At 43.7% G+C, this 20,136-nt stretch overlaps 1 protein-coding gene across 1 annotated transcript in view; it reads right to left on the bottom strand.

The window, feature by feature from the left end:
• Positions 1–20,136, bottom strand: part of STXBP5 (syntaxin binding protein 5) — a 789,999-nt gene that overhangs the window by 212,641 nt on the left and 557,222 nt on the right. The window contains exons 12-13 of the mRNA XM_030194976.1: positions 19,981–20,048; positions 7,202–7,242 (exon numbers count right to left, since the gene is read on the bottom strand). Of these exons, the coding sequence (XP_030050836.1) occupies positions 7,202–7,242; positions 19,981–20,048 (109 nt within the window). The remainder of the gene's footprint in view (positions 1–7,201; positions 7,243–19,980; positions 20,049–20,136) is intronic.

Below are 20,136 nucleotides of genomic sequence, written 5' to 3'. Positions count from 1 at the left end.
CCTGCTGAGTCGGTGGCCCAACCGGAGCACAGCCCCCACTGAACAAACAAGCAGCTGGCTTCCCACAAAGAACTGCAAGCAGCGGGGGAAAGCCCAGCTGGAGCCAAGCACTGATGACACACACACACACACTCTCTCTGTAACCAGCTAACGCAAATAAAGGGGAAGGAAAAGAATCCATGAACAGGAAAACACAGATCAAAGCCAGAGCACAGCACAATGTACTGGCAGAGACCTGCACAGGCTTTTAGTCACAAAGAAATGTAACGCCAAAGCAGGGAAAGCAGAGACATGCAGGCTAAAGTACTACCCCCTGACATCAGTACAAACCCTGACAGCCAATCAGGAATGAAGTCCACTCCCTTCCCCTGCCAAACCGGCAGAATCATAACAGACATGTGCTTTAGGAAGTACAGGTTGATCCCGTAGTTTCAACTTTTGCATGACTTGAAACTGTGAAAGCTCCCGAACTTCCTGCACTGTACAGTTCAAGTTTGAAGAGATACAGAGTCAAAGAAGGGAAGCTAGAGATGTGTGGGATTGATGTGCGGGCCAGATTAGCAGCATCTGGTGGGCCAGGTTCTGAGCCTGCTATAAAGCAAGGGGATAGAATCAAAGCAAAATGTAAATGACTTTCACACTTCAAAACAGTACACACTACTGGCACCTATTTTGTACACTGACACTCATACACTCAACATACATGACCTCAATGACACTGACCTTAACTACATCTCCCACCTCACTCCCCTCTCCATGGCCTATTTCTACCTATTCATCTCGTCCTAATATACTTAATTTTTACCCTCTAATAATATTTTGTACTCCTTTTTTGCTGTGTAAGCCACATTGAACCTGCTTTTGAGTGGGAAAGCACGGGATATAAATGTAATAATAATAATAATAATACATCCATACACAGCCCACCCAGTAAGTCTACAAAAATCAACAATAAATGAAACTGCATTTTTATTGAAAAACTTTTTTTTTTTTTTTTTTACAGGTCCTCCTTCCAGTGGCTTAGAACAAAGAAGACAACAAAAAAGGTTCACAAAAAATTATGAGGGAAAGAGACTAGTAAACATAATTACATTGCTAACAGGGGGTATTTCTTCCTCTACAGAATAAATCCCAGGATACATACATGCCGAGTCCGAAGGCTGTTGAACCCTGCATGTCTGAACCATCAGAAAAAACACATAAGAAATGAAAAGGAAGTCAGACAAAAGGAGGACATAGTTACACTAAAGAACATCAACAAAGAATGAAGAGTGATTGGAATACAGAAGCCATACAACATAAGCCCAAAAGATAAACACAAGCAACCAGATATACAACTCTAAAAAAAACCCAGAAACAGTATCTGCTTTTACTCTATAGGTACCCAAAAATCTCACACAAACCAAAACCAATACAACATCACATTCAAAAAGGCACCACAAGGTGCTGACTGCAGGAAGAAGCAGTTACGAGTATCAAGATGGATAAATGGCATACTCTAAGAAAAGCTGAAAGCACAGCGGATTTCACATCAGCATGCTCAATAAGGCAATACTCCCACTCCCCACCACCATAAAATAAAGATATATACAGACACCCACCCCAGGACTTCATAATGGATGATGAATATGTATAGAGAATTACACTGGAATTATTCCTGCAACTGTCACAGCTTGTGCCTCAGCTCTTGATCCCCTTCAGAGTTCTCCAAAAGACCATACGACATGCTTTCATCTTTGATCTTAGCCTCTCAATCTCAGCCTCAGCCTCTCAATCTCAGCCTCAGCCTCTAAACTGGCTCCTGGACCCAAAAAGGGCGGTGCACTCAGTCTGAGTCAGTCTACAAACCATCCAAAAAATAAGATGGCACTCATCAATACAAAACAAACTCATAGTCTAAGAAACACTCACACTCACTACAGTAGGATGTATTTGACCCATCAACAGTTTATAGACCCTACACTTTTCCTGTTGAAAAAATAAGAGAACACATACCTAACTTACCAGCTAGTAAGTAGTATTGCTGCTTGCCATTGCAAGCTCCTAGTCAGGCAATAAGCATAATCAGGTGATACATGCCAGAATGACAGTGCATTTCTGACTCTTAAAAGGGTCAATATTTGTAATGGATTACCACAGCTGAAAGTCATGTTATGCTCTTTGGATATTGCCAACAGTAGAGAAAGTAAGACAAGGTGATGGAGTATCAGTACCTCAAGTCTCCATTTAGGCCATATGAACAGATACCTGGTTGCATCTGTTAAGTAGTGGTTCAAATCCCGATTGAGAGCACTGCAAATAAAAGGCACAAAGGCATCTTGGCTCCTGAACTGCACTTGCTGATCTCAACTGGCCATATTATAGAAGATATGAAGAAGATGCAGGAGGATACATGAAGGCAGCTGCCAGTACAGAGCAGGGGCGTATCTGAACTGCGGCGACGTCAGACTCAAAAGAAACTTTCGTCGGCGCCAGCTTCAGTGGAAAAATGAAAGGACCTCGGCTTGGCTGGCGGGGGTTGGGGGTCCCCCGCCAGCTGACGGAATTCTTTAAAGGCAGCCGGCAGCGGCAGGAGGACGCGGACCTCGGCTGGCGGGGGTTGGGGTCCCCCGCCAGCGAAGGTAGGCGAGCAACGGAGGGGGAGGGTTGGCAGCGGTAGGGGGGTCCAGGGCGAAATCTGCGGGGGCCCAGGCTCCTGAGGCCCCACGCAGATACGCCCCTGGTACAGAGGTATTGTATGAGTGCTGCAGATGAAATGTGAGTGATGCAGTAACTGAAGGATTCAAAATAAAAGTTCTGTGGAAGTGAAAAAGTCAGTTTTCGTGTTTTCTACAAAGGCTAACCTTGCCTGCCATCAATTTCTGACACCCTGTCATATGTTATTGTATTTGTGGTTTGTTTTGTGACTGTGATAAGCAGTTTTTATAAATTTTCTTATTTCCCCATTAATTCCTATGGGAACAGAGTAAAAAATTGTTTCTGAAAGAATGCAAACGAGACTGTGTGAAGACTGAAAGGCAAGCATTTTTGGTTTCTTGTCCATCAGTCATACTAACATTGCAGCCCTATGGTTTCTCTGCTCTATTTCAAATGTTGTCATCACACACAACAATTTTTGCATATCTGATAAGGGATAATGAAGTTCATGTATGCGGAAATGAAGTAGTTAATGTATTCAAGGGTCCAAGGAGTAGGGAAGGGACATAAGCCAACCAAGACACCTATATATATATATATATATATATATATATATATATATTGCAACTAATTTATTAACCACTATAAATATCAGAGCACATACAGACTCAAATTGCCCTTCCTTTCTTTCATTATAGACTGATTTGATGCTATTTAGGGATCTGAATAGGCCTTGCTTTGGGAACGAAATGGAAACACTTTTATGCCCTGGCTGTCTTCTTACTGTTCTCATCAACAATAAAGGTGAATTGACCACATATATTTAATGTTTTTTCTTTCAATAAATTAATCACCAGTAGCATAGGCGCCCGGTATAAGAGGCTGGGGGAGGCTATGCTTCCCCAGCCACAGCAGGATGGATCAGCTGTTTCTATAGAAATGCTAAATAATAGTAGTAGTAGTTCTCCTGCGAGTCCCGCTGCTCTGGGATAGCAGCAGCTGCAGTGAAAGCCGTCTCTAGCCTTGTGTATAACCAGTTGTAATTTGATCATCTTACTGCTGGGAGAGCAGAGCAGGGGAGGGGGGTTGGCTGGAGGTGTCCTGGGTTGCCAGGGAGATATTTAACTAGGATCATGAATTCCTGCACATGAGCAATTCACACCAAAGAGACTTGCACTGACCCCTGAAATTTTAAAAGTGCTAAAAATAAGTTTTAAAAGTATTTGCATTAAATCTAATTGCAGAATTTAGGTGCTAGGAAGTGGGATTGGTATGCTATGTACTTGAATTTGCTCAAGCCATATGCAAATTAGTCCATTTTTGGGAGGTTCTCATTTGCATATTTATGGGTAAAAATTGTTGGAAATGTTTACAGCCTTAATGTTAGGGCATGGCTCTGATCAAAAATGTGAACTTTGATCCAAAAATGAAGGGTTTAGCTAGTGTTTTTGACTAAAAATTCCCATTAGAGTGTCTGTATGTTAATCTGCTTTCAAATAGAGCTCTCTGATTGGATGAGCATCTCCTGTTAGAAAATCTGCCCAGGAACAGAGAGGAGAGGAGAGAATCAATGGGTGGGTGGGTGTGGATGGCTGGAGGGGGGGGCAGGGGAGCGAGGACAAGAAATGAAGAAGAAAGGCAGAAAGTAAAGAAATAAATGGAAAGGAAGCCCTGGAAATGGAGTTAAGAGGACAGATAGCAGCAGAATCGGATACTGGACCAGCATGATCAGAAAAACAAAGTCACCAGACAACAAAGGTAGAAAAGATCATTTTATTTTCATTATAGTTTTTGGAATATGTCCACTTTGAGAATCAGGTGCTCAACATTAAATGTTTATATTTATTTACTTATGTATGGCATTTTATCCCATATTAAATATGAATTAGGATGTTTTGTGCCTCTACATGAGAATTGTGATATTATGATCCTTGTTTCATATTGTTGACGGTCTGCATTTTCCGTATGGGTGGTATATTGATGTATTAGGTTCTGCCCAGTGTAATATGTATGGTACAGTAAGGTTCTGAGTGTGTTTTTGCACAAAGTTGTGCATAGTGTTTTGTAGTTACGATTGTGGTTAGTATATGCTTTGAGCAACCACTTTATTCTTTGACATATGATACATATCTAATATCTAAATTTAATAAAAGGTATTGTGACTTTTTATTTATTTATTTTTTCTGTGTGTTATCAGACAATTATGGATTTAAGCTCCACCCCTGGCCCCATCCCTAACCCCGCCCCCTTTAGCCTCCCCAAACAGTTGGGCCACCGACCGCCTATGGAAGCAGCTATATTGGCATCAGAAACTTGGTTATCTGCAATGTTTATGATATTCAACATCACATTCTTAAGAGCCAATATGATAGTGTATGATAGTATTTAATGTCCTTTCTGACTCTCTTCACAAGCAGTAAGGAAGCTACAAAAATGCAAGGGATAAAGAGGTCAACGAAAAAGTCATGCACTAGAACTGTGTTTTGAACTCCAGTGCATGCATTAAAAAAATGTACTTCCAATGCAGTAAAAGTAATGGTTAGCAAATCACTGCGCTATTAAGAAATGTACATGGACAGAAAAATAACCGTAACATTACTACTACTACTACTACTACTACTACTATTTAGCATTTCTATAGCGCTACAAGGCATACGCAGCGGTGCACAAACATAGAAGAAAGACAGTCCCTGCTCAAAGAGCTTACAATCTAATAGACAAAAAATAAATAAAGTAAGCAAATCAAATCAATTAATGTGAACGGGAAGGAAGAGAGGAGGGTAGGTGGAGGCGAGTGGTTACAAGTGGTTACTAGTCAAAAGCAATGTTAAAGAGGTAACATGCCAGAGTTTTCTCCTTGCCTGTCAGTACATAAGCCAATCCCTCCCTAAGGAGACTATCAGGTTTAGGGCACCCCTGGCTTGGCACTCTATCTTATTGTACTAGAACCAGGAGACATCCCAAAAAACTAACAGAAGATTTCAAACAAATTTAACACCACGCTGGTCGATAATCAAAACGATTTAACTGGCCAGAAACAGCAACTGACTGGTTAAATTGCTTGTTTGGAGCTAATCTGCTAATTTTCAGACGCACTTATTTATTTTTTTTTTATTTGTTACATTTGTACCCCGCACTTTCCCACTCATGGCAGGCTCAATGCGGCTTACATGGGGCAATGGAGGGTTAAGTGACTTGCCCAGAGTCACAAGGAGCTGCCTGTGCCGTCATCACTGCTGAAAATTAGCGGTTAGCGGCTACAAGAAAACTGGCTATTTTGGGGATGATCCAGGGTTGGAATCAGCACTTAACCAGTCAGGGTAATCTCATAAATGAGACTGCATAAAACACAGTCCCATCTTTATGCAGCAACCCTTGGCCGCTTAAGTTCTGAATATCGACTTATCTGGCCATGTGTTAGCTGCCGAAGCCCAGACATGGCCCGGCATCAAATATCTGGGAAGAACACCGACGACCGTCAGCAAAACACTCACCGCTGTCAGCTGAAAATTTACAGTCGACAAAGTTATAGAATTTGTTGTAACAGAATGTGCTCAACACTAGTAGTACAGTAATTAAAAAAAAGGTCTGGACAAGTCTCTTGAAAGAGAGGACCATCAATAATTATTAACCACGGTAGGAGGCAATTCTGTCAGTGAGATCCTCTATTTAGGAACCCTGAGGCCATGAGGTGGGAGCCTATTCTGTAAAAGAACTTAGGTTCAATTATAGAAACCTATAATAACCTGGTAACGGTGTGCCCAGCATTAAGTGTAGGGAGCTTAAGTGTTCCAGGAACGAGCGTAACTTACAGCATTTTGTATGCAATCCACATATGTGGGGGCCCCACCTGTCCCATTATTGCTCCACCTCTATGTACATCCCTTGCAAATATGGGCTCTGTAAGTTACATGGGTATTTGCAGAACAGCACTTAGGCACCCTGCGAGAACTTAAGCAGGTATGTGTGCAGATAAGTGTTAGTATTCTAAACATTTACTGCACATGGGGGAAATTCTTGAAATGATGCTCAAAAATTGGAGCTGAATGATATTCTATAATGGGTGTTCCGGGATCGGCATCCTGTATACAACGGCATGTAGCACTGGAATTCACGCTCAGCTTGGGGCATGAGGAGTTCTACCAACTGAAACCAGGTGTAAATCCTGGCGTGCAAATTGGGCATGGATTCCCAGAATTCTATAACACTGCACATATTTTAAGGGAAGGCCTATGACCCGCCCATTCCACTCCCATGGTCATGTCCTCTTTGCAGATCCACATGGAAACACAAGCACTATTCTATAAATGGGTGCATGTGTTTTTGCGCGGATCAGCTGTTTCTGCCCGTTTCAGCACCTTGCAAGCAAGGAGTTACCCTATCAAACTTTAGTCATTAGCTTAGCTGATAATCCTAAATACAGAACACTGCAATAATCAATATGGGACAGAACAAGCATCTGAACCAACAGAGCAAAAGTAGACTGGTCAAAGTAAGAGCTAAGTGTGCTGTTAAGAAACATCTTCCATCTCATAATATTAAGAAAAGAATTCCAAAAACTTACTTGCAGAGGCATCCCAGAATTTGATTGATCCATCGGCATGCCTGTCAAATTAAGGAAAGAAAAATAAATCAATCCACAGAAATGTTTTTTTTTTAAGAGAATTACATAAGAACATAAGAGTAGCCATACTGGGTCAGACCAGTGGTCCATCCAGCCCAGTATCCTGTTTTCCAAACAGTGGCCAAGCCAGGTTCACAAGTACCTGGCAGAAACCCAATTGGTAGTAACATTCCATACTACCAATCCTGGGAAAAGCAACTGCTTTCCTATGTCTGTCTCAATAACAGGAATTTGTCCAAACCTTTTTTAAACCCAGATACGCTAACTGCTGTTACTACATCCTATGGCAAATTATTCAAATTAAAAAGTATGCGTAAAAAGAACATGGATAGGGAAGGAGAAAGTAATACAAAGGCATATGAGTAACTGAAAAATGAAATTGTGTACTAGCAAAATTCAGTTACAGTCCTTACAAAGCTGTTTTTAAAAATGCTATACGCAGGACATGCGACTGTGCCTATGGTAGCGTTGGTGGTGGTGCTACAAATACAGAAATGCAGGCACTCTCCATGACAACAATATCCATCCTGCTAGCCACACTCACACCTGCAGTGACAACCATCCCAACAGATACTCTCTATACATAGTAATGGTTGAAGCTCTGCTACAAGGAGTCAAGGAGGTCACAGAGCTCCAGTACAAGGAGCTGCAGTCTTGACTAGCAACCACAAATGTTAAAGGCTACAGCATTATGGCTTGTTTGATTTCTGATAATATTTTTCTATATTCTTTGCTACCACTAATATGCAGGTTTTCAACCAATGGACCTAACCAACTATTACCCAGTTGCATCTATTCCACTCACAACCAAACTTATGGAAGGCATAGTGACGAAACAACTCACTGAATACCTAAATAAACACTCAATTCTGCACGAATCCCAATCAGGATTTCGGTCAAAGCATAGCACAGAAACTGTTCTAGTGGCCGCAATGAACTCATTCAAACAAGCAATTGCAACGGGTAACAACATACTCCTCCTACAATTCGACATGTCCAGTGCCTTCGACATGGTTAATCATGAAATACTATTACATATACTAGAATACTTCGGAGTAGGAGGCACAGTTATCAAATGGTTCAATGGATTCCTGACCACATTATCATACCAAGTAACAACGAACGTGGACAGATCGCCCACATGGACACCTGAATGTGGAGTTCCCCAAGGATCCCCCCTCTCACCAACCTTATTCAACCTAATGATGATACCTTTAGCCAAACTTCTAGCCAAACAAAACCTCAACCCTTACATATATGCAGATGACGTTACAATCTACATCCCGTTCAAACATGATCTAAATGAAATCACCAACAAAATCAACCAAAGCCTCCACACAATGCACACATGGGCAGATGCATTCCAACTAAAACTCAACGCAGAAAAAATACAATGCCTTGTACTCACCTCACAACACAAAAAATTTCTCCACCATAATCACACCATATTGTTCTCTCCCTGTCTCACAAAACTTGAAAATTCTTGGAGTCACCATTGATCGAAACCTCACTCTTGATACCCACATGAAAAACACGACAAAATAGATGTTCTACTCCATGTGGAAACTCAAAAGAGTAAAACCGTTCTTCCCGAGATACATCTTCCGCACCCTGGTACAGTCAATGGTAATAAGTCATCTAGACTACTGTAACGCACAGTACACTGGTTGTAAAGAACAGACTATCAAAAAACTCCAAACTGCCCAGAATACTGCTGCCAGACTCATATTTGGAAAAACTAAATATGAAAGTGCAAAACCCTTAAGAGAGAAACTTCACTGGCTCCCACTTAAGGCACGAATTGCGTTCAAGATCTGCACGATTGTACACAAAATCATTCACGCAGTACGCCCCAATCTACATGCTCAACCTCGTAGACCTACCTCCCACAAATGCCACAAGATCATCCCGCAAATTCCTCAACCTGCACTTCCCCAGCTGTAAAGGACTAAAATACAAGCTGATGCATGCCACTACCTTCTCCTACATGAGCACGCAGTTATGGAATGCACTACCTACAGACTTGAAAACAATCAACGAAATAACTATTTTTCGCAAATCTCTGAAGACATACTTCTTTAACAAAGCCTACAATGAGATCCGATAACCAGCAGCATAACTAATATACCTCACCAACCCAATCAGTTATGAAAGCCCACCCTCTATAACTACCCTGATCACTCCCTTCCTTCTTCTACCCTCCCTTACTTAAACTATGCACAATTCTACTGTATCTGATATCCTGGTATGACAATGTTAACATAATCATGTAAGCCACATTGAGCCTGCAAATAGGTGGGAAAATGTGGGATACGAATGCAATAAATAATAATAATAATAATAATAAATAATCCAAGGTTTACAATGAGCATAGAAATAAGTCAAATTAGGGAGCTGAAACTGGAAACTGTTTTGGAATTCAGACTGAAGCGATACTACTACAAAAACTCAGGCAGGTGGCAGCAAATGATGGCAGAAGGGTAAGAGGTTGACAGAAACATACCGATGTTTTGGCAGACAGGAGGAACTGAAAGAAAATCATAGATGAGCCAGTGCACTGAAGCTGGCAGCAAAGTCCCATAATTTACAGATGAAAGAATGTGACAAATTGCAAATGAAGAAGCAAGCAATAGAGGTTGGAGGTGGCAGCAGGTGGCATCTGACAGGGAAAGATGACAGCAAAAGTCTCTGAGCCAGGTCAGACCATTGTGGCACTAAGATAGGAAGACAAGTAGAGAGAGCAGCAACTGTATGAGTGAGGAAGATCAGTCAGAGAGGCATGAACATGGGTGCACGTGCATTTGACACAAAGCTTATAATTTGTTCTGGTGCAATTACCATGCCAGATCAGATGGTCATGGTACCAAGGTGAGCAAAACACCCCCCCCCCCCCCCCCCCCCAGTAATTTGTGACTGAAAATAGATTTCAAAAATTATGGTTAAACTGGTAATATAAAAATATATTTAGTGTACTCCTTTTCAGTAGTAATCAAAGGCAAGTTATATTCAGGTATTGTAGATATTTTCATGTCCTTTGAAGGTTTACAATCTTATACTAGAGGCAACAGAGTGTGAGTTTACTTGCCCAAGGCTGCAAGGACTATGTGGAGGCGGCAGACCTTGTGTGCCACCTTGCCCTGCCTTCCACACATGAGCAGGTCCCAGCTATCACGGGAGCCGGGAGGATCACCAGCACGTCATCACTCTGTGCCAGGAGCGAGGGGGACAACGGGAGCTGGCTGCAGCCATTACAGCCAGCCCATATGAGGTGCAGACCCCCTTTTCAATACGCATTCAGCTTGTGCAGCAGCTTCCGCCTCACCAACCTTCTGCCAAACCGCAGAACCGGTCACAGACAGCCCAAAACTCCCAGAAGCGCAGCAGAAGGTGGAGCTGAATCATCTCTTAGGACCCAGGGCTGGTAAGGGCGTCTATTACAGTGCCTGTTCCAATGGCTGATCAGTGATTTAAAAAAAAAACAACAAAAAACCAAAACCAAAAACCCAGGAATCTGAGCTGTTCAGGGGAAAGTACTTACTATGCATTGGCTGCCTGTCCTGCAACTTTCCCCAGTCCACTCTGTCTGTCTGGAATACAGTAGACTGCCTTATAGGTGTCCCGCTTCCCTGAGACCAAGTCTGTAGCTTTGCTAGGTCAGCAAGACCCACAGCACCACACACCCAAAGCAGGCAACCCTGCATTGATTTTGAACCTCTGACAACAGCCAAGAGCATGTGACTGGGCAGCCCTGTTATTAATTGTCTGTGTCCACACCAGGAAAGAACAAAGTAGTGAGCGACCATTTGGTGGCTGGCATCTATGCTTTGGGTGACTGCAACCATTTTGTAACTAGAAGTCCGGAATTTGCATGAGCTCATCTCAGGTGATGCCAACAGAAATTTTAGTGCTGACTAATGGACACGGTCAGCTCTGAAGTCAGCGACCATCCAGCCCAGTCACTAACCCAGAACAGAATCAGAGCTGATCAGCGAAACCTCACAAATGGATTGAGGCAACTGAGGATATTCAAAGCCAGCAGATGGGCAGCAGTAGCCATGAACAGAACCTATCACAAGGAAAGAAGAAACCAAACACAAAGCCTGCGACGAACTCCAAGAAAGCAGAAGGTACTGTAAGCAAGGCTAACAAAAAGAAGCAGAGTGTGCAGGCAAACCAGTGACAGCACTGGACACAGTGGAGCTGCGCCCAGCTTGTGAACGCTGGGTCAGGGACCAATGTAGAGAAGGACCAGGCAACAGAAGAACCCCTTCAGGTGAGCAGTTCCTTCGTCCGTCAAGAAGAACCACTAAATCAGTGAGCCCCAGCAGCCAGCCCAGGGTGGCAGGAGGCAGCAATCAGATGGGGCAGATATGCAGGCCAGCCTGGGCAGACCGGATCCCTGCCAAGAGAAGCCCCGCAGAGCTACACTGCTTTCGGCACTCTGGGACAGCCAAAGGGGGTCCCCTGGCAGCAAGAACCCTATACCCATGCAACTTGGAATTACAACCCACACTATGTATCACCCATCCCCTCTTTCATTTTCATACCCATACCCCTACCAAGTTTCACAGCAACACAATGTCCTTTGCTACACTCCTGAACTACCGGGGTCTTTTCCCCCTGGGCTGTCAGCACATGGTAGGGACACCCAGACAGCCAGCGACTTGTCTGTAGATACTAATTACATGGGGCCCTCTACTAGTCAGGGACCTAGTATCCCAAACACCCCTACCCATCCCCTTTGTGCTTCCATGGCCGAGGGGGCAGTACCTGGAACAATGGCTACCGAGACAAGCAGTGTAACGCAATAGATGCGTACACACAAATAAACATGATGGCCACCTATATGGGCGAGTATAGGCAGCAGCAGATGGCAGTAATGTGCACACAGTGGCAGCAAAGGGGGGGGGGGGGAGAAGTGCAGTTTGCAAAAAAGAAAGCGCAGGGGATCATCTAGGTCTCGAGGTAGTAGTAGATCTAATTTGTTTAGTGCTTCTTCCTCAGACTCATCCTCTGATGAGGAATCTCATTCTAAAGGAAAAGGGACACTGAGTGGAGACACAGACAGGGGCCCACCGGCACTGACATGGGGATTATGGGAAATGGTGCCAAAGAAGCTGAGAAAGAAAATTAGGAAGAGAAAATGCATAGGTATTTTCTTGCTCTTAGAGGGGAAACAGCAAAAAAAAGAACAGTGAAAAAAAGGGGGGAGGCTTAGGATAGGGATAAGAAAGCCCCACGAACCATGCTAAATTGGATGATGGCCTTTCAGAGAATAACTGATGTAATTAAGCAGTACGATGCTAATCAGGTTGGCCCCATGTTAGCCTACATGCACAATATCTTGGTAGCTTACAGGGATTTTGAAGGAAGAGCGTTGCTCAAACATGTCATGTCCTCGCGAACTCTGCCCCTGTCCCCACCTCCTCCCTGCAAACTCTGTCCACGCTCAATCCCCGTAAGCTCTGTCCCCATTCCCGCACTGTTCCCGCAAGCTCTGTTCCCCCCCCCCCATCCCTGCGAGCTTTCAGGGGTCATGGAGGAGAACAAATTCATATCTTGGGGCACCACACATGTTAATTTATGGCTGCAGCATATGACAAACAAGATGCACATGGTTGTAGGGAAGGCATCGACAGGCCAGCACAATTGCTAGCCCTGCCTGGCACACAGGAACTGGGCAGGATGTCTGCTGGAGATATAACAGGTCCGTCTGCAGCCTTCACAAGTACAAATACAGACATGCCAGCTCAACCTGTGGAACAACCCACTCCGTTTTCAAATGTCCCAAGCAGGCATCTGACAAAGCACTTGTCCAGTCCTCATGAAGGGTCCCTCACCCATAAGGTCCCATCCCCAATATCCTTGGAGCACATGACCCCCTGGCTACTTAAATACCCCGAAAGGCGAGCGGTCAACACCATTTTGGAGGGATTCACCCAAGGTTTTCAGATCCCTTACATAGGCCCATTCAGGTTTCAAGGGGCTAGGAATTCCCCCTTGGTCATGTCAACAGCAGAAGTGCTCTGCAAAAAATTAAGTGAGGAAATTCAGTTAGGTAGGACTGAGGACCCCTTCTCTGCCCCCCATTTCAACTCCCTGATCCTATTACCATTAATGGTTATTCCCAAAAGAGAGACTGAAAAGTATACAATATTCTTAATCTGTCCTACTCGGAAGGAAGATCCATCAATGATTTTCTCCTGGCAGAGGTATGCACAATGCAGTACTCCTCCTTCGGTTAGGCAGTGAGGCTAGTCCAGAAGTGTGGCTCCAATGCACTAATGGCCAAGGTGGACAGACTACTTGCAGTATACCCAGACAATTTCCGATTGCTGGGCTTTAGCTTGGAGGGTGGTTACTATTTCAACTAGTGTCTGCCCATGGGCTGTGCAGTCTCTTGCGTGCACTTTGAGACCTTCAGCTCCTTCCTTCATTGGGTGACTGCTAGGATGGGATCAAACCAAAACATTGTGCACTATCTGGATGACTACTACTTTGTGGACCCAGACAGCTCCAAAGGATGCTCATCCTTGTTGATGTATTTCAAGGCGGTCACAGAGCACTTTGGAGTTCCACTGGTCCATGAGAAGGCAGTTAGACCAGCACCACGCATAGTATTTTTGAACATTGAGCTAGACTCTGTTGAAATGGTGTCCAGACTCCCACAGGAGAAGTTAAACAAACTAAGGGCACTAGTCGCGCAGACCATGGCAGCCAAAAAAAAAAAAAAAAAAATGTTTTTGTTTTAAATCATACTAGCCGTGGTGCAATCCTAGATAGGAAATCTGAACTTTGCTTGCAGGGACAATGTGATGGGGAGGGTCTTTCTGCGCAGGTTAGCATCAGCTATGGCAGGTATTAAGAAGCCATCCGACTTCATAAGGATCACTCAGTTAATCCATGACGACCTGGGCATATGGGACTCTTTCCTTAGCTCTTAAAATGGTCTTTAGGTATTGTAGGGAGACCCAGTTCCCAGTCAAGAACTGGAACTCCATTCCGATGTCTCAGGTGCTACTGGTTTTGGGGGTGTATTTTCAGAAATCATGGTATGCTGCACAGTGGCGAGAAAGTTGGCTCACAGCTGGAGTCTGCCGGAGAATGACCTTCTTGGAGCTGTTTCCCATCACAGTGGCCCTTTTTGTTCTGGGTGCACACTTGCAGCACAAGAGGGTAGTGTTCTGATCTGGTAATAAAGCAGTGGTTGAGGAAATCAATAGGCAAATGGCACATTGTAAAATTGTAGTCAATTTGCTGAGGGTATATGTGCTTCGTTGTCTAATATTCAACGTGACTACGTGAGCGCAGTATGTTCCCGGAGTGGTAACAAGATAGCTGACTCTCTTTATTGATCCAAGTGAGCCCTTTTCAGGCAGCTGGCCCCCAAGGTAGACCCTGTGGGAGCAGCCATCCCAGATCATCTTAGGATGATCGCAATTCAGAAGCATGGGATCTGCTCCAAGCACCTGGACAGCATACTCTTGTGGGTACCACTGGATAAAGAATTTTGTGCTGGAGAGAGGATGGATAAAAGGAACAATACCAGAACACCTGATAGTAGACTATCCAGCTTATAATCGAAAGTGATCGCCGGCCATCTTCTGACACAAATCGGGAGATGGCCGGCAATTTCTTAAAAGCGGCGAAATCGGTATAATAGAAAGCGGCATTTTTGACAGCATCGCCGCTTTCCCGTCGCTTCACCGGCGAAAGTTCAAGGGGGCGTGTCAGTAGATTAGCGAAGGCGGGACATGGGCGGGCATGGGTGTGGCTACCAGATGGCCGGCTTTCGCCAATAATGGAAAAAAAGCGGTGTTAAGCAGTATTTCGCCGGGTTTACTTGGCCCTTTTATTTTCACGACCAAGCCTCAAAAAGGTGCCCCAACTGACCAGATGACCACTGGAGGGAATGGGAGATGACCTCCCCATACTCCCCCAGTGGTCATCAACCCCCTTCCATACTAAAAAAATAAAACTAAAAACCTTTTTTGCCAGCCTGTATGCCAGCCTCAAATGCCGTACCCACCTCCATGACAGCAGAATGTGTTGCATCCTCCAACAGCCTTTCCCTGGTTTACGATGTGGCTCTCGGGTGAGTGTGACACCTTTTCTGTTAGGTGCCCTGCAGAGTCACATTAGCAATGCATTGTGGTGGGTGTAGGGTACTAGGCTCTACTCCCATGGTGCTTTTCCCCCCTGCTAACTGGGTCAGAGTGTGCCCTGTTTTGTTTCCTGTTGTAGTCCATGCGGTAGTGGCCATTTTTGTAAGCCAATTTTAGTTCCCTTTCCTGTGTTACCCACGTTAGAGAACGTAGTTCTTACCTTGAATGGTGCTGAAAGAGGGCATTGTACACCACTGTGCCAGCTCTGACCTACTGCTAATCTTAGTACCAGGGGACTCTTTGCCAGTGGGGCACAACCTCTGATCTACAGTTAACTGTGAGTAAACGTGGTTATTTTAAGAAAGGACTTTTTCAGAGAGATTAGTCTTCAGGTGTGAACTGGTGTGCCAAAGTTATACAGCAGCAATAGGTCCTAGAGGCTGTATGTAGGTCCCGGGAGCAATTTTAGTGGGTGCAGTACATTTGTGGGTAGTGGGTTTGGGGGGGCTCAGCTCCCAAAGTAAGGGAGCTATGCACGTGGGAGCTTTTCTGAAGTCCACCGCAGTGACCCCTAGGGTGGCTGGTTGGTGTCCTGGCATGTCAGGGGGGCCAGTGCACTAAAAATGCTGGCTCCTGCCATGGCCAAATGCCTTGAATTTGGCTGGGGTTTGAGATGGCCGACATAACTTTCCATTATCGCTGAAAAACAAACCCGACCATCTCAAAATCGGCGAACTCCACGGCATTTGGCCGGGCTAAACCATATTATCAACAAAAAAGATAGCTGGCCATCTTTTTCGATAATACGGTTCCGGCCAGCTGTAGCGCCGCCGCCAACATAGATCTCCGGCGATCTATTTGGCCGGCGACGTTCGATTATGCCCCTCCTTATCACGTATGCTTGGAGTAATGGTACGCCAGGGGGATGGTCACCTTTGGCAGCATTAGCATTTTTTGCGCAGGCAGAGAGGCATTTAGAGGGTAATGGCTGGCAGGGTGAGGGAGGCAAATCCATGCCCCCCCCCCCAGACAGCCCATCACACACAACATTTTGCTAGACATATGGTTAGCCATGTTCAAGGTAGGGATGAACATGACTGTTCCATACAGCCTGCATGGTGGTTTAATGAAAACATCCCAGATGGCTTGCGTACTAGGGTTTTTTTTCTTTGCATGTTTATGTGTCAATAAAGCTGTGGCATAATGTTTTAAAAATAAGAAACTGTGTGGCTGGTCAATCATCTTAGGTGATGCTATACTGTCTCTTATTGAGGAAGATGGGACAGGCATGAGTCAGAAATAGAAAGCCAAGGGGAGGTTTATGGCTACCTATGTTATCAGTGGGATGTGAACCTTAGATTTATTGGGCTGGTCTTCTATTCTGGGAGGGAAATGTGGAGAAAAATATGAACATAGGTCTGAAGACCTGTTAATTGCTGTGCTTGCAGCTTGGAATGCTGCTATATGATGGTGGATCTGAGGAAGGGCTGTAGTTCAGTGGAAGAGAATATGATTTGTATGCAGGAGTCAGGTTCAATCCCCAGCAGCAGCTTTAGGTAGGGCAGGGAAAGAATCCTGTCAGGACATGAGGAAATGCTGTCATTATTATTGTTTTTCTCTCCCTTTGCTCCTGACTGAGCAGCCAGGGCTCAGCAGGTGGGTATTGTTAACCTTTCCCTTCAAGATTCTGCATTCCTTCCCTCTCTCTCCCAGCCTTGCCTGCTGTCACTCCCTTTTCCTTTCTGTGTTCTTGTCAGATTCATCTCTGCTGACAAGGCTCTCTCTTCTGCACAGACCTGGCCTGGGCCAAGGGCCACCAAATTAGGAAGTGTAGGGACTCCACTACCAAGCATCTCAGTAGAACTGCACCCCTGGATAGTATGAATTATATTTGCCAGTAGTGATTCTTAGATGTGCCAATGAACAGAAACAGGTATCTAATGCCAGATAAGGACAATAACACCACAACAGTATCCACTGCCAAGGACACAATCCAAATTACAAACCAGAAGCAAGTCCATCAGCACATTTCTCTTCCCTACATGCCCCCTTCCAAAATAATCAATTCCTCCCAACCCAGGCATCTGCTGGGTACATGAGAGAGGTGACTTATTTGGCAATCTTAGTCAGTACTTTTTACACTAAGATAAGACTGACCCTCAGAAAGCAAGTCACACAAAAGGAATTCTGTGGTATTATGGTGAAAACAGTATATAAGCAGCACTATGCCAGTTTTCATTCTATGAGGAAGCGGGCATACTGAATTCTAGAAACTCTCCCCCACAACAGAACAGATCAGATTTACATTAAGGAACCATATTACAAAATATGTAGAGTTCTAATAGCCATACAGAACATAGAGAAACATGAATATTTTGCAGATTGTAATGCCTTTGTCAAACCAAGAGACAAATTTCCAAAAAATAATGATATAAATGAACTTCAACATGGGTTATTTTATTGGATTAGTAGTCGATATGATACACCATTTCATACCATACAGAGGGAGAGAGAGAGAGAGAAAAATATGGTATGAAATCTATATGGTATGGTATCTATACACCCGCATGTAAACATACACAAACGTGCACGTTTTTAAGGCAACATTTACCCACTAATTCTATAAAAGTCACCAAAAAATGGCGTGCACAATTTAAGGGGCAAGGAAGTGGGAGAGTCATAGGTGTTTTGGGGCAGAGCGTGGGAATGGATTCCAATTACACACACAATTATAGAATAAGAGGGTTCCACACATAATTTAGGTGGGAGCATTTGAACAATGTTTTCGTAGGTACAAATGGACACACCTAAATTTAAGCACAATCCCTGTGCTCTGGTTAAAAAAAACAACAACAACGACCCTATGCTTCATAATACTCCTTCCTTCTACCACTATGAGTTTCCATGTCAGCATTTAACACTGTATATGTAAGGTATCTCCCATCAACAGCTATGAAGAGATGAGGGGATAGTTATGTCAGTTAGCAGCATCAGTATGCACTGTACAGATTTATGAACACCAGTGCAAATAAAACAGAAAATCTATAAGCTTGAAATGTATTTGCATATCTCCAGCAGTTAAGCACAAGTGCTTGTGCCTAACTATATGTATACTCAATTACACTAGTACTCTATAAAGGAATGTGCTAAGACACGCTATAAGGCTCTTATTATACAGGCACTGTGTGTACCAATATTTAGTATAAAATGATACAATTAAGTACATAAGTATTGCCATACTGGGACAGACCAAAGATCCATCAAGCCCAGCATCCTGTTTCCAACAGCGGCCAATCTAGGTCACAAGTACCTGGCAAGATCCCAAAACAGTACAATATATTTTATGCTGCGTATTAATAAGCAGTGGATTTTTCACAAGTCCATTTTAATAATGGTCTATGGACTTTTCCTTTAGGAAGGCATCCAAACCTTTTTTAAACCCTGCTAAGCTAACTGCTTTTACTACATTCTCTGGCAACGAATTCCAGAGTTTAATTACACATCAAGTGAAGAAATATTTTCTCAGATTCGTTTTAAATGTACTACTTTCTAGCTTCATTGCGTGTCCCCTAGTCCTAGTATTTTTGGAAAGAGTAAACAAGCGATTCACGTCTACCTGTTCCACTCCACTCATTATTTTATAGACCTCTATCATATCTCCCCTCAGCCATCTTTTCTCCAAGCTGAAGAGCCCTAGCCACTTTAGCCTTTCCTGATAGGGAAGTCATCCCATCTCCTTTATCATTTTCGTCACCCTTCTCTGTACCTTTTCTAATTCCACTATATCTTTTTGAGATGCGATGACCAGAACTGAACACAATGGAGCAAAACAAAGGCATATAACGTCTTCATTTTTGTTATCCATTCCTTTCCTAATAATATCTAACATTGTATTTGCTTTCTTAGCGGCTGCTGCACAGTGAGCAGAACTATCTACATTCTTCCATAGTGCATGCTTTATATTAGTCAGACTGCAAGGTGGCATGTCCAAGCTATGTTCAAGTCCAGGGTAGAAAATAATATGTTTTCAAAACTGTGAGTGACATTTCCATTAAAGTTTCACTTACACAGAAGGAGGTGGAAAGTTCCTAGATACTTTGTACCAGTGAATAAATTTCAAGGAGTGAGAACACATTTTTGAAAATTAGGTACAAGATTCATTTTGCACCTACTTAGAGAGTTTGAACTTTATCCCAAATGGTAGGTAAGACAGAGAACACCAAGTGTTTGGTTTTCACATGTCAATTTGCCTTCTGGTGGTGGTGGGGGGGGGGGGGGGGGGAGCATTTACACTCACAAGAACAGAAACACTTTTCCTATGATCTGTGTAGGTAATGAGCTATTACAATACTACAGGTGCTTCATATCTGAGTGTAAGCCTTTATTTTAACCTGTGTGAGTGTTCTATCATGAGGCATCATGAACATTTATTTCTGGCCACCAGATGGCTACATGCAGCACCATTCTTCCACGGGTGTCAAGGTTCTATCATTCAATGCCCCGCTTTTTCACAGCTTCTCTAAAACCAGTCCATAACATTCAAAGTTCAGCCCTGCCCTTTGAATAGCACACAATGTTTTGTTTAATCAAGCATACATCCAATGAATCACTCACCCAGTAATAATTATTTCTGGGTAGCTCTGAGTCCCCAGCCCCCAGTTCCCTCCATTGATGGGCCATTCCTGGAAGAAACCACCAACAATCAAACACAAAATCTGTGATGTTTTGAATATAACTCAGCAGGATAAGAACATAATGCAGGCAGGATAT

This window comes from Microcaecilia unicolor, chromosome 3, assembly GCF_901765095.1.
Source record: "Microcaecilia unicolor chromosome 3, aMicUni1.1, whole genome shotgun sequence".
NCBI lineage: Eukaryota > Metazoa > Chordata > Amphibia > Gymnophiona > Siphonopidae > Microcaecilia > Microcaecilia unicolor.
This window is presented reverse-complemented; position numbering and strand designations above follow the sequence as displayed.